Source organism: Fringilla coelebs (assembly GCF_963513975.1).
Source record: "Fringilla coelebs genome assembly, chromosome: 4".
In the NCBI taxonomy this organism is placed as follows: domain Eukaryota; kingdom Metazoa; phylum Chordata; class Aves; order Passeriformes; family Fringillidae; genus Fringilla; species Fringilla coelebs.
Window position 1 is genome coordinate 68,108,571 of NC_140032.1, and position 13,916 is coordinate 68,122,486.

At 46.7% G+C, this 13,916-nt stretch overlaps 2 protein-coding genes across 2 annotated transcripts; one reads left to right on the forward strand and one right to left on the reverse strand.

Annotated features, from left to right (window-relative positions):
• Window positions 1-1,280: 1,280 nt before the first annotated feature.
• CCNA2 (cyclin A2) lies at window positions 1,281-5,730 on the forward strand (the record flags this gene model as incomplete). The annotated part of the gene is made up of 8 exons (XM_084204972.1): window positions 1,281-1,418; window positions 1,522-1,756; window positions 2,583-2,698; window positions 3,031-3,254; window positions 3,778-3,982; window positions 4,738-4,851; window positions 5,127-5,260; window positions 5,679-5,730. The coding sequence occupies 8 exons, from the start codon at window positions 1,281-1,283 to the stop codon at window positions 5,728-5,730; spliced, it is 1,218 nt and encodes a 405-aa protein (XP_084061098.1).
• A 3,200-nt stretch (window positions 5,731-8,930) lies between these two features.
• On the reverse strand, window positions 8,931-13,597 carry EXOSC9 (exosome component 9). Its single transcript, XM_084204959.1, has 12 exons — window positions 13,504-13,597; window positions 13,246-13,340; window positions 12,685-12,804; window positions 12,496-12,598; window positions 11,948-12,085; window positions 11,752-11,834; window positions 11,442-11,574; window positions 10,912-11,000; window positions 10,618-10,764; window positions 10,105-10,295; window positions 9,728-9,806; window positions 8,931-9,215 (listed from the first exon to the last, which is right to left on the reverse strand). The coding sequence occupies exons 1-12, from the start codon at window positions 13,567-13,569 to the stop codon at window positions 9,134-9,136; spliced, it is 1,326 nt and encodes a 441-aa protein (XP_084061085.1). The 5' UTR covers window positions 13,570-13,597; the 3' UTR covers window positions 8,931-9,133.
• Window positions 13,598-13,916: the final 319 nt, after the last annotated feature.

A 13,916-nucleotide genomic window follows, 5' to 3' on the forward strand; every position in this document is an offset into this window, starting at 1 on the left:
AATATCCTTTTGGGAAAAATGTTTTCACTGCTGTTTAAGACTACATGGAGTAGCCTGTCCCTCAGCTGCAAGAATGGATGAAGAAACTGGTTTCCAGAAACTTGCATGGATTTGGAAGAAATCTGTGTGTTTAAGCTGTACCTTAGTTTTTCCTGTTGTGTTGGGAATGTGGTGTAAGAATCTCACCAGAGTTGATGTAGCTGGTGTGTACAGAGGGGGGAGAACTCTGAATTTTAGACTGATGACAGCTCCATTTAAAGCCACGTTTGTTTAGGAATGGATGGCATTAAACTTCCTCAGTGCTTCTCCAGCCTCCCTGTGCTTCATTTCAAAACTCCACCTATCTTCTCACTTGGTTTTATTTAAAATTAGGAGAGATGAAGCGGCCAGTGGAGACAGAGATCTGTTTGCAAGTAAAAATGACCAAACTCCGTTGGAGTGACATAGAATCACCAAGGGTGGAAGAGAGCTTTGAGATCATCAAGTCCAACCATCCACTTGTCATTATCACTTTAACCCCTAAACCACATCCCCCAGCCCCATCTCCAGACACCTCTTAAACACCTCCAGGGATGGTGACTCCCCCTAACAGTGATTATTTTTTTCCTGATTGTCTCACCTGGAGAAGCTATGGATACCCCCTCCCTGGAAGTGTTCAAGGCCACGTTGGATGGGGCTCTGAGCAGCCTGGTCTGAAATGAAAGGTGTCCCTGCCCAGAGCAGGCTGGTTGGAACATGAGTACCTTTGTGGTCTGCGATTATTTGATAATGGAAATATTATTAGGGTCTCACCCCGAGGCCCTTTCCTCTTGTCCCCTCGCTGCGGGCACCTCACTACCCCCTCATTTCAGAAAGCTGGAGAGCGCGATGAGGTCTCGCCCCCCAGCCTCCCTTTCTCCCGACTAACCCCCCCCCCCCATCTCCCGGGACACGTTCGCCAGCCCGCCTGGGCGAGCTCCAGCTCGCTTCCCACACACGTTTCCCGGCGGGAGCGCCCGAGGCTCTTCCTCCCTTGGGCAGGCGCGGCGCCTGGTGTCGCCAGCAGCCGCCTTCCCTCCCCGTGGGCTCCCCGCCCTCCGTGTCGGCCCGTGTCTGTCCCTCTGTCCGCCCCATCCGGCGCGGCCGTGACGCCGCGCTCGCCCATTGGGCGGTTCAAGAGTCGCGGGCTACTTGAACGGCGCGGGCGGCTCCAGGCGCGCCCGTCCCCGGCCCCGCCGCTCCGGCCCCGCCGTCGCCCCGCCGTCCCCTCTGCCGTGCTCCCCCCGGCTCCTGCTGCGGCCATGCTGGCGGAGCAGGAGAACCAGGAGAACGTGCCCCCGCCGGCGGCCGGCAAAGCCGCGGCGCCGCCGCCCGCCGGCACCCGCGTGGCGCTGGGGCTGCTGCGGGGAGCGCAGCAGCGCGCCGGGATCCCGCTGCAGGTGAGGGGGGAGCGGCGGGAGCGGGGGGATGTGGAAGGGGCAGCGCCGGTTCGGCGCGGCGGGAGCTGTCAGGGCCCGGCGCTGACGGCCGCTCTCCCCACAGGCGGCGCGGGGCGGCTGCGAGGGCCATGGAGCGGCGGCGGGGCTGCAGCAGCACCAACACCAGCCCTTCTCCATCCATGTGGACGAGCCCGACGGGGAGCGGGAGCCGCGGCGGCAGCGGGCCGTCCCGGCGGGGCAGAAGGAGGAGACGGCGCTGGGGCTGCGTGCGGCCGTGTGTGCCCTGGGCGAGCGGCGGCCCCTGGCTCCCCTGGGCAACGCCATGGAGCTGAGCTTCGGTAGGTGCGAGCCCGGCCCTGGGGCGCCGTGCAGGCCGCGTCCCACCTGCTCCCCCCTCAGGGCCCTGTCCCCGGGCAGCGAGGAGCAGCTCGCCCAGGGAAGGGCTCCCAGAGCCAGCTGCAGGACTGTGGCCTGCGACGCGGGCTGGTTTGGTTCCTTTCAGCCTGCTACCAGGATGCAACAGCTCCTCCATGCAGCTGAGCCTCTGTGTTCTTATCCCCTGCTGTTTTAGGCCGTTTTATACTTTATAATTTTAACTGTCAGTACCTCATAAGAGAAGCCAGGTTACAGAAAAGATCAGCCCATAAAGCCTTGCCCTTTGCTACCATTACAGAATTAGAAGAGGACTTTACCCAGGCAGATCCCAAGATGTAAAAGGTTTTTCTGCCAGTTAGTAATGCAAATGTTTTGAGCTCTTGCCAGTAGGTGAAAAATGGGAACTGCCAGAACACTACGTGTTCTCTAGCACATGTCTGAATATCTGGAGGCTGATTTTCTGTGATCCACTTCGGCAGGCTACAAAAAGCTCCGGCACCCCTGCCCTGTTTTAAACCACAATCTAAGCTTGCAGGATCCACATCTATGTTACAAGGTAACACAGGGCACCGTGAGCACTACATAATTGCAAGAGAGATTTTCATCTCTTTATTCTTAGGAGGAAGAAGGGAAAGGGGAAGGGGAAAATTCCCTGTTGCCCTAACATTTCACTTCTGTAGAGCCTCCCCAACTCCCAGTCTAGCTGAGTGAGCCTGCGCAAGGTTCCCTGTGCTGTGAGGAAATGAGGTGATGGTGCCCATTTTAACATGGCTGTTATCCTCTGCTTAGATTCTCCAAGTATTATGGATATTTCAATAACCTCAGAAACAGAAGAGAAAGCACCAAACGTTAATAACGTGCCAGACTATATCAATGAAATCCATACATACCTGAGGGAAATGGAGGTGAGCTGCTCTCCCTTTTCTTATTTGCATACACCCCACGGGGGAAGAGTTTGGGGTGGAGAAATGTATCTGAACATGAGTTACCAAGACAGTGACTAAATTAGAGCTTGCTAGAAAGGGAGAAGTAAAAGCACGGGACTGGTTTATTGTGATTAAAGTTTATTGTGCCACGCACAAGCTGAAAAGCAAGATTACAGAAATAGAACTTATTGATCCTAAACTCACCAGTGTTTACTTCTGATTTGTTAAACTGTGATAAATGGAGTTTAAACAGTTGCTTCCCTACCAGCACGTGGTCCAGCCTCAACTCTATCTGTCATCTAAACCTACAGGTGAAGTGCAAGCCCAAAGTAGGTTACATGAAGAAGCAACCTGATATCACAAACAACATGCGGGCTATTCTTGTGGACTGGCTGGTGGAAGTTGGAGAAGAATACAAATTACAGAACGAAACCCTGCACTTAGCTGTAAATTACATTGATAGGTTTCTTTCTTCCATGTCTGTTTTGAGAGGAAAACTTCAGCTTGTGGGTACTGCAGCTATGCTGCTCGCATCGTAAGTGAAATTGCTTCATTTCAAGTTCCACCTGCTGGTTTCATACAGATGAAAATCTTGTGGCTCTTTGCTGCCTAGAGCAGGACTGACTTGGGAGGGCTTCACACTAGGATAAAAATCAGGAGTTATCTAGCTAAAAGCTTGGCAGTTATCTTTGAAATTTGCCTCTAATGTGAGGATCTGTTATTTCCAGCTGCAGCAGCTGGCATCTAAAACAATATTTGAGGGAATATGCATAAGGTATGTGAAAAGCAAGTTGTGCTGGCCCCAGCTGCTAATTCAGTGGATTATTCTGGAGTTTCAGTGACTCCGAGTACCAAATTCCTTAGTCCTAAATTATCATGCTGTTGTAGTTCTCTAATTTCACATCCTGGTGGTTCAAGAGCTACTGAACCAACTGCAGCAAACTTGTTTGGCACCTGTGCCCAGCTCCTTCCCAAGTCAGAATTAAAATGAGCATTTCATTAAATGTTAGTGGTTTTCTAGTACTCAATTATTTACTCATAAACCTTTCTCCTGGCAGAAAGTTTGAAGAGATCTACCCTCCTGAAGTAGCTGAGTTTGTCTACATCACAGACGACACCTACACCAAGAAGCAGGTCCTAAGGATGGAGCACTTAATTCTGAAGGTTTTGTCATTTGACTTGGCGGCTCCAACAATCAACCAGTTCCTGACCCAGTACTTCCTACACCAGCAGACAGATGCTAAAGTGGAGAGCCTGTCAATGGTGAGTAGAAATTACTTGCTCAGCTCATGTAATTAGAGAGTTTTATTGCAGATACTTATTGCACATGTAGGTATATGTGTGTAACTTAGGTACACCTTATGAATTGGACTTCTCCAGAAGCAGTGTCCCACTGCTGGGAACTAACACTCCTATTGCCACTTTCTGTTTGGGATATTCCATTCTTATCAGAGGCTGGCACTTGGCCTGGCTCAAGCATGCACCCTTACTCAGAGCAGGCAGAGATTAATGAACTTGAAATTGGGGCTTGTTGCACTGCCAGATAGATGTTTCCCTCTCTCTTATCTACAGCTGCCACACACACCCACACACTTTGGCAAGACCACTAACACACTTTGGCAAAAAAGGACTTTTGGTTTGGTTTTCTCCTCAGCCAGCAGCAAGCTCTAAATCCAGAGGCTAATTTCTAGAGCAGAGCACAGATAACATTTCAGCTGAAGTTATAGTAAATCCTAGCTGTGTGGTAGGTTCCAGAGGTCCTAAACACAAGCCTTTGTCTCACTGTGCAAAGGTCAGCCCTGACTACACTCTTCCCTCTAGTTCTTATATATTTGTAAATATGAAATGTGCTGGGAAAGCATGTGTTGGGATAGCAGGAGATGCTTAAAGAGAAAGTCAGTGGAAACTGACAAAAGGTGTCATTCCAACTGATGGCAGGATTGGAAGCTCAAGTTAGGGTTCTAAAGCAACTGTTAATTTTTGGAAGCAGGTGATTGCCTTTTTCATTTCCCTTGCAGTACCTGGGAGAGCTGAGTCTAATTGATGCTGATCCTTACCTGAAATACTTGCCATCAGTTATTGCTGCTGCAGCATTTCATCTGGCAGATTACACACTCACTGGACAAACCTGGGTATGTAGCACTCCGGTGTGAGCCTTCACGGGCCTCTGTGTGTGTTCAGTGTATTTGTACACAGCTCTGAGTGCTGGGCCTGGGCTGCAGGAATTGCAGCCCCTCTGTGCTCCTGGGCTGTTAATTAAGGATTGCTCCCTGTGGCATTTGAAAAATGGGGATGGGTGGGTGAGGTAAATATGGTTCAACAGGAAGCTAAAAACTTTACCACTGGTGATCAGCATAAGTGAACAGCAACATTCAAATGCCCCTCTCCCTTTCTTTTTTCCCCTCAGCCTGAATCCCTGTGCAAAGTAACTGGCTACACCCTTGAAGACATCAAGCCTTGCCTCATAGACCTACACAACACCTACCTCAAAGCAGCCCAGCACACACAACAGTCCATAAGGGAAAAGTACAAGAGTACCAAGTGAGTATCTGTGGAGGTGTTAACGTCTGAGTTGTCCAAGCAGGTAACTGCCTGGCAGGATGTGGGTGTGGGATATATCATTTGAGTCTTCAGGCAGACTGAATTAACCAAATTCACCTCTTCAGTGAGAGGGTGACAAGACTCCTTGGGGTTTTTATTTGTACATGGTGGTTTGCCAGGCAATACTTGGTGTTCTGTTGCTGCCTGAACTGTCAGGTAGAAACTGGAGGAATTTTCTTGACATTCCTACAGTTGGTGATACCTAATGCTCCTAAAAATGTGTGTGGAGCATGGCAGCCAACAAGCCCCAGAATGTTTCCTGCCTGGTAGGAAATGTGCTTCGCTGCAGTTATGCTGCTCTTTGTGGCAAAGCGCACTTGAGCAAGATGACATCCTTCCTCTTTTGTTCCCTCTCTAGGTACCATGGAGTATCGCTCATTGACCCACCAGACACACTAAACTTATTGTAATAATCAAGAGACTGATCTTTTTAAGAGATGTATATTACCAGGAAATGATGTACAGTTTTAAACATGGTTCAGGATTCTAGATATGATCACTCAGAATACGAATACAGGCTTTGATGACTTCAATTATGAAGTTTAGTTTCATCTGGTTTTAATGTAAATCTTTTGTACATGCAATCTTGTTAAGAGTTTTAGCTGTGTTTTTATCAAAATGTTCTCTTCAGGCACAGAATTAACCATGCAGCCATGTGAAGTCTGAGACTGCTTATCTAATTATAGACTAAATGTTAATACTAGCAGTGCATTATTATAGTAGGGCTTTTTCTCCTTCTGAGTAAGAAAGATTTGGTCTCCACAGAGTATCAGTAGCATTTTTATTCTGTCTAGTTTAAACTGAGACTTAGCATAGATCCAAAATGTTGCCTTAATGGCTACAAAACTGGAAGAAACTCTATGGCCACGAGGAGAGCTCCTTGCTGGGACCAACTCATGAGGCTCTTTAGGACGTGCCCCAGTTGCTGTATAATGTAGTGCCAGATCTTCATCAGGGGAAAGGCTGAATGCTCTGCTGCAGGGACTGCACAGTTAAAACCCCTGCACCAATTCATACCTCATGCTTCCACTACACAGAAAATGGTCTTGCTGTCAGTATTTTCTGGTCCAAGTGTAAAACTGATACTAATCTAAACCCATGGAGTGCCCACTGATGTGTTGGCAGTCCCAAAAGTCCATTGATGCCTACTGAGAAAATTAGTCCTCAGTCTGCTTGCCTTGTACCTTTTTAGGGGTGGTGGAGGGGTTAAACTGCAGTGGGTGAACTGCTGCTCTGTGGCCCCAAGAGCAGGGAGTGTCTTCTGATACGGATGGGCTGCATGCAGAGCAGCAGGAATTCCATACACCCTTCACGCTTGGGAGGAGCTCTCTGGCACACAGCAAAAATGTGCCACGTTTTTCCTTAGTTCTGGAATTGTTACATTAGCAAACTGGCATTCAATCAGCATTAGATCAAGTGGATGTTTACCTTCAGCCTGTGTAAATGGAATGATGCTGCCCTGTACCGCTGCTGTTGGCATGTAAAGCAGCGAGTGCACGGAAGTGGGCTGAATTGAGCCATTTCCAGGTTGGCCAATAAACAGTTTTTGTATCTGATGTTAGTGGTCTTGCCAATAGCTTAAAATCACTGAGGGGTAGTGCTGTCATCCTAAACTGGCATTCATTCCTAAAGCCTTTTGGAAAGGGCTGCCCTGTGAAACCTGTGCCTCTTCAACTTGGAGTCAGTGCTGTCTCTGGTTATCTGGGCACCCAGCAGTATAAACTCCTCCTCACAGATGTCCAACAGCTGTTAGGGTGTGGGCTATTTGAAATAATTTCTTTCAAATTGTCATCTCTGTCAGGCTGAGCAGCAGCAATTATAGAGACAGAACTCCTTGCCTCAACTCAGCAGCTACAAAGTTACTACTCTGCCCCCACCCTTGTGCTCCTGCCCGAGCCTTCCCTGAACCACCTCAACTTTAACACCAATGGAGTCAAGTGGTGATCAAAATTCTGGTTGGAATAAAGCAGCAAGAGTGGCCTTTTTGGCCAATCTGATCTTCTTAGGATGCACTTGGACTTTTATGCATGTTCTAATGGTTAATGCAGAACCATATTTCATCGGTCAACAGCCTTTGATTTCAGTGGGCTGCTACTGAAATGCTAAAATGAATTTGGGACAGCCTGTGCAGTGTATCATGTCTGGTGCTTGGGGTTGGAAACACTTTAACCTTGCAGGAGAGGCAGTTTATATAGGGAGGAATGTGTTTTTCACTGTTTGTGACCTTGGAAGGGCAACTGGCAACACTGACTGGTAGCAATTACTTGAAGGTTCCAGGCCACAGTGCTCTTCCTGGGAAAATGAGTTCTGCCTTTGCCTTCCTTTCTGTGGTGTATTCCAAGACCACTGAGAAATATCAACATTGGAGGAGTAATTTAAAGGACGCTTATGAAGTATTTTCTCCAGAAAAGGAGCACGTAGCAGTACTTTAGGTGAAAAGACTTCAGTGGGTTTTAGTATTAATTTAGTGCTTAAATGAAAGAGCTGTGCTCAAGTTTCAAGGGAATTTGTTCCCTTACTGTTCCCATAGCATGGAGAAAAATTCTTCCATGCTCCCTGAGCTTTATCTTCACCATTATCAACCCGACTTCCTCTGCAGCCTAACAAAAAATCTCCAGTCAGGGGCTGGCATCTCTGCCCAGCATGACAATGTTCATCCTTCCTCAGGGCAGCTCTTGCTTCTGCTATTAAGTGCTATCTTTTTCCACCGTCTCATTTTCCGAAGTTAATATGGGACAATTCCAGCTTTTGCTTTGACGCCTTGAACAAAATATCCCAGGTTGTACTGTACTACTGTTAAACCCATCCAGGTTAACTTCTAATCCTTTCCAACTAAAGGCTCTAAGGAATATAGGGATGTAACGTGTGAAGAAGGGACAAACAGCAGTGCAAAAAATACTGTTCTTTTTTCTGAAGAAGTTTACAGTCTTGTGGTACTACGGAACTAAGAAGAAACTGCATCTTCACCGATTTTGTACTCAGGACAGTGACTTTGGGTTGGAAGAACTGACACTAAGAAAATGCACTGGTTTAGCTCCTGGAGAAAAGAAGTTTTGTGTGTTGGTCCCTTCCTGAAAGAGCACAACTTGATTCAAGCTTTGCCTGGCTGGGAGCAATGTTATATACATATGGTTTGTGGTTTTTTTTTTTTACATTAAGTTCTTTACCTGATTTGGAGAATGTAAAATCTGCAACAGTAACTTCTCTCCTGTTCACAGCTCATGTAACACTGAGGTCACCTGTAAAATAGCCCTGCTTCATTCTGTAAATATGTGTGTGTTTCTAGGGTCACTTGTTTGCAAACAGTGCCCAGATCAGGTATTTTACAATCCTCCTCGTCTCTTTGTTTTGCCTGATCCTAAACTGAGAGCATAACTCTTCACCTATAGTTCAAGAAGCATTCCTGTCTGTTGCATGTAATATTTAATTAAACTTTTAAAGAAACTCCATTGCTGAAGTTCTGTGCTAGTTTGTTAAGTCCATGCATTTCTGCTGATTTTCATACAAAGTGGTCTGAGTACAAGGTAAGATGTGGAGTACAGGGGCAAGAAGCTTTTAATCACAGCACATTGATTTTCCCCTGTGGAGAAAGCTGAACTAGGTGAGTTTTTGCTGCAGCTGGATGCCAAACCTAGGATTTCAGTTACAGGCACCATTTTTTTATTTTAAATCTGTGTACAATACTTTAATATATACGTAAAAGAAAAACCAGATATTGGGAGGGGAGGAAATAAAATTATCTACAAAAATAAGCTCAGTAATAATACACCAAAATCCATATTATACAGCATTCCTGCAGGAGGGATCATGGCTTTAACGAGAAGTTCTCTTCTTTCTTCTCCTTTTGTTAAATGCTTTCTTACTTGGATTTTCTTGTTTGGAGCTGGCCTGTGTTCTGTCAGCAAACAACAGTTGTGTCAGGAAACATACTGAATAGTTTTTCAAAATAACACAGGTTGATTATCCATAACTTGGCAACTCCCCACCACGCCTGGGGCCAAGGTATAAGTTAATCTTTTGAAAGTGCACTAACAACAAGGGTTTCCATGGATACAGCAGCAAATCTCACTTCTTGGAGGTAAAACTCAACATCAGCTCTAGTGCAGCACATAGAATGTCTGCAGCAGTTTTACAGAGCCTCTGACTGAGATCCACTTCTATGTTCTCACTCCCTCTGGAAGGACTAAAATTAATCAAATAGCCAAAACCATCTCAGCTGCAGGCCAGCCTGGCTCTGGCCTCCCAGGACAGAAGAGATTTAGCCTAGATTTAAACTTCCTTGCTCTCAGCTATATCTGGACTCCCTTTGATCCATTGAAACCTTTCTTGGCCTTGCCAAAATCCTCTCCTTCCTGGTAATACTCCTTACAAACCCTTTTTCCCCTCCTAACTCCACTTGCTGGTTACCTTGTTTTCCTTGGTAGTTCCTGTGGTTCCAGAATGACAACTTCTTCCTCCTCGCTGTCAGACAGTACAATAGGTTCATCTAAAAAACACAAACCCCACCAACCCCAAACTGCTGGTCAGTTTTGTACAAACAACCCCTTTAAATAATAACCACAGTGTTTTTAAAGAAACATCCAGAGGGCCTACTGATTCATTTGGAGCCCTCCCTAAACTACAGAAATCAAGTTTTGAAAAGAACTGACTCGGTCAAGTGGAATTAGCAAATGTGTGAAGTGGCTACAGTGGTTCTTTCTTCCTACAGACCTTTCACATTTTAATTATGAACTGTTAATGAAGTGATATAGTAAGATCTGATATTAAGAAAAACAAATACTTACCACTCTTAGTTTCCCTCACTGCACTTGTATCCTCAGTCTCCACTTTCTCACATTCAAAAGCAGCTGCCTCACTTTCACCTTCCTCTTCTGCTGCTTCTTCCTTCTCAGATTCTTCAAGGTCTCCCCAGGAGCTCTCTATTCCTTCCCCAATTTGGGCTGTCCCAGGAGTGTGCAATACTGGACTGGCAAAACTGCAGGAGTTAAGAAAAACCTTGGTGTTTGCTGGTAAATTTCTTTGTATTCTGAGAGCAAACCAGGTGGTCTATAAGCCGGGGAGAACAGCCCTAAAGGGGAGTTCAGAGTGCCACTTCCCCAGTCACTGTAATAATCACAGCTCTGGCCTCAGCTTTGCACTTTAGGCAATGAATTAAAAGCCAACTGAACCAAGACCAGGATGATGAGGATGAGGTTGATGATGTTTCCTCTCAAGGTTATATGGCTACCTATGCTATAAGGAATCTTAGATGTGTGTTTAGCCTGGTTTTCCCCTGAGTAATACCCTGGAAAAGATACACTTCTGAGGGAGGATCAGCTTTAGCAATGATTTCTCCAGCCTGTTCTTCCACGTCGTTGGTGTCCACAGCAGCACTGTCCATTTTGAAGGCAGTGATCCTTTGGTTGGGGATGGATTCTGCGAAGCCAAACTTCCCGCCTTCTTTCCTGGTCATTCAGCAACAGACATTATTTCAAGAGAACCAAAAGATTGCTTCTCTTTTCAAGTTCAAATATACAAATGCAAGTGGAGACTACTTGCTGCTGAAACCACAATCTGACATCCCCATTTCTGTCCCTTCCCAAAACACTTACCTGGCTTTTTGGTCATTTTCCAAGGCTTTCTGAATCAGTTCTGTTATTTCTGCGACCTTAACAGCTGTTATTTTACTGCACCTCAGAATCTGTCACACATAAAAAAGCAGCTTACAACCACAAAATCAAGTTTTTAACTGAAACTATAGAGCATCACAAACATTTAAATCACAGGAATTACAAACACAATATGGCACCTTAGCATGGGGACTGGACTCACTGAGACTTATGTAAAAAGTTAACAGCTTCCAGAGTAACTGGAAATATTTTGCAGGCTTTTTCAGCCAAATCACAGGAAAATAAAAAGATGCATATCTGACCAAAAAAATGCATTTTCTACATCCCTTCTGCAGCATGGTACACAGGACTATGCTCTTCCACTAAGACAAAAAATACATAATCTTTTCCAATAAAACCAGACAGTTAATTGATTTCTCAGCTTCCAAATGTCATGGATATTTCCACATCAAGACTGCAGCACAGGAAGTAGTCTGTGCACCACAGAAGGACCGGTCAGAGCAAAGTTTTACCTGATCCTGCAGCAGCATGACCACTCCACTGGACTGGATGGTACAAATTTCATGGTGTTTATTCATGGCAATTACCAGGAGCCCATCCATCACCCGCTCCTCACGTTCAGTTGGATCCACCAACAAATAGGTCCTAAAATCAAAGTTTGAAATATGAGGCAACAGTAGAAATTGTTATCTTACTACCCTCAAGGGTATCTTACTACCCTCAAACCCAATTAAACAAAGGAGTTGGTTTGCATATTAATAACTACGGGTATACAAGGTTTATACCCCTTATATGGGTATATATAAGACCTCAAAATCTTACCCTTGATGGAAGAAGGCAAAACTGACACAAATGGGCATGTGGTGGATACTCAAGGGGACAGGATCACGTTCTTCAGGAGTGTACTTTGAAAGGAATTGGCCCAGAACACAGTTATTTATGAAACTTGTTTGATTTTAAAGTGACAAAGAAATGTCAGGAAATTTTAAGAAAACCCAAAAAAACCAAAACAACTTACCACAGTTACTTCCTCTCCTTGCACAGATACATCTGGCCTGCGAAAATGACACAGAGCTACAATCCCTGCTATGCTGGCAGCATCAGTGATGTTGCCATCATGGTTTAACAGGTGCATGTCCAGCCGAATTTGCCAAACCTGACAAAAATACAAAAAATACAAAACTGCTTGATTCTACAGAAGTTGTGTTTTTTTTTTTTTTTCAAAACTAGTTCATTTTTTCAAACCAGAAAAAGAACCAGTATATTTTCCTTAGGTGTTTGATTAGGAAGATGAGAGATTTTGGTATATTTGAAGATACCCAGATGTAATTATGACAAAGTATGCAGCACTTCAGCACAATTTAAACATCATTCTGTAGGGTCCCAGCTACTTCAGAAAGCCTATGCAGACCGGCAAAATTAAAAATACCTCTCAAATCAGATGAGCGGATCTTTACACAAACCTAAAATCAGTACTTCTACTATCCAACACAAGACAGAGACCAACTTAAAATTGGACCACACGTATCTTTTAGTTAAAACCCACCAGAAATTAAGTTTTCCTACCTTTTCACCAGCAACAACGCAGAGAGATTCAGTCTCAATGCACTTGGAATCTCTGAAGCATCGCTCCAGCAGTCTGTTCAGTGACACCAGTAACTCAGATTGTCTGTTGGAACAAAATTAACCCAAACTCAATATGATTACCGTGGCTTTTATGCCATCCTTGTTTAGTCCTTTTAAGACATTCCTTACCTGCCAGGCTCCAGCCCAGGGGCAGCCATGGGTGAGAGCTCCAGGTTAAAGAAGAGCACACCTTCTGTGGGCCGACTGGGCTTAGGGGGAACGAGTTCACACGAGACCTGTGCAAGAACCCTGCCAAGGCAAATAAAGCACCAAGTCACAGAGTGCACCGGGGAAAATCTAGAAACAAAACACATACTTGGGGTGGTAAGGGTTTTAGTTTGAAAAACTGAAAGAGAAACTGTAATGAAATATTCATGTAAGTGCATATATTTCATTTTTACACAGGCAAAAAAGGGTCGTTTGGTTTGGGGAAGAATGCAAAATGAGAGATCACTGAATAAAGAGATGAAAACTTGGGAACAATTTTGCATTTTATAAATTATTACTAACTACGATCATCACGGAAACCCCATCCCTTTCCCGCTTCCTTAATTTCCATCTCCTCCTCTTTGCTCCTACCCTTGAAATACTACGACATTAAGGCTTGAAAGGTTAAAATGTGTTTACAGAGACCTCTGGGAACCTCAGGCTCTATCTAAGCCGGGGCCCGGGCCGAGCCCCCGCGCCCACCTGGTCCTGCCCAGCTCCACGATGCAGCAGCCGCGGTCGGCGCCGAAGGAGACGCGGATGTTCCGGTAGTCGTAGCATTGCCTCCCGTCCAGGCGCTGCGGGAACACACGGACACACACAGGGAGAGGGTGAGCGCGCCATGCCCGGCATGCGACGGCACCGCGCGGGGGGGCGGATCCCGGGGACAGCCGCGCTCCCCGGGAAGTGGATCGGGAAGGGATGGGGAAAGGGGCAGGGAGGGGGATGCCGGCGCCGCACCTTCTTCTCCTGGATGGCGCGCAGGAGGAAGCGCCGCTCGCAGTTGGAGAGCGGCGTCGCCTTCATGGCCGCGCCGTCAGGGGGGCAGCGCGCGCGGCTGACGGGCTTGGGCGCGCGCGTCATCGCCGCGCGCCGCGCCTGCCCAGCCGCACGCGCCGCGCTCCCGCCCTCGCGCGCGTCCCCTCAAGGAGGGCACGGCCCCGTGAACATCCTCTGCTTGGAAAAACTTTCCCTGCTCTCCAAGCTAAACCTGCCCCGACTCAGCTTCATGCTGTTTCCTCGAGTCCCGTGCCTGGTCACCAGAGTGCAGAGATGGGCATCTGCCCCTCGGCTCCCCCTCCCGAGGATGCTGAGCTCTCCCCTCAGTGTCCGCCAGCCGGACAGACCAAGTGCCCTCAGGCGCCCCTCACAAG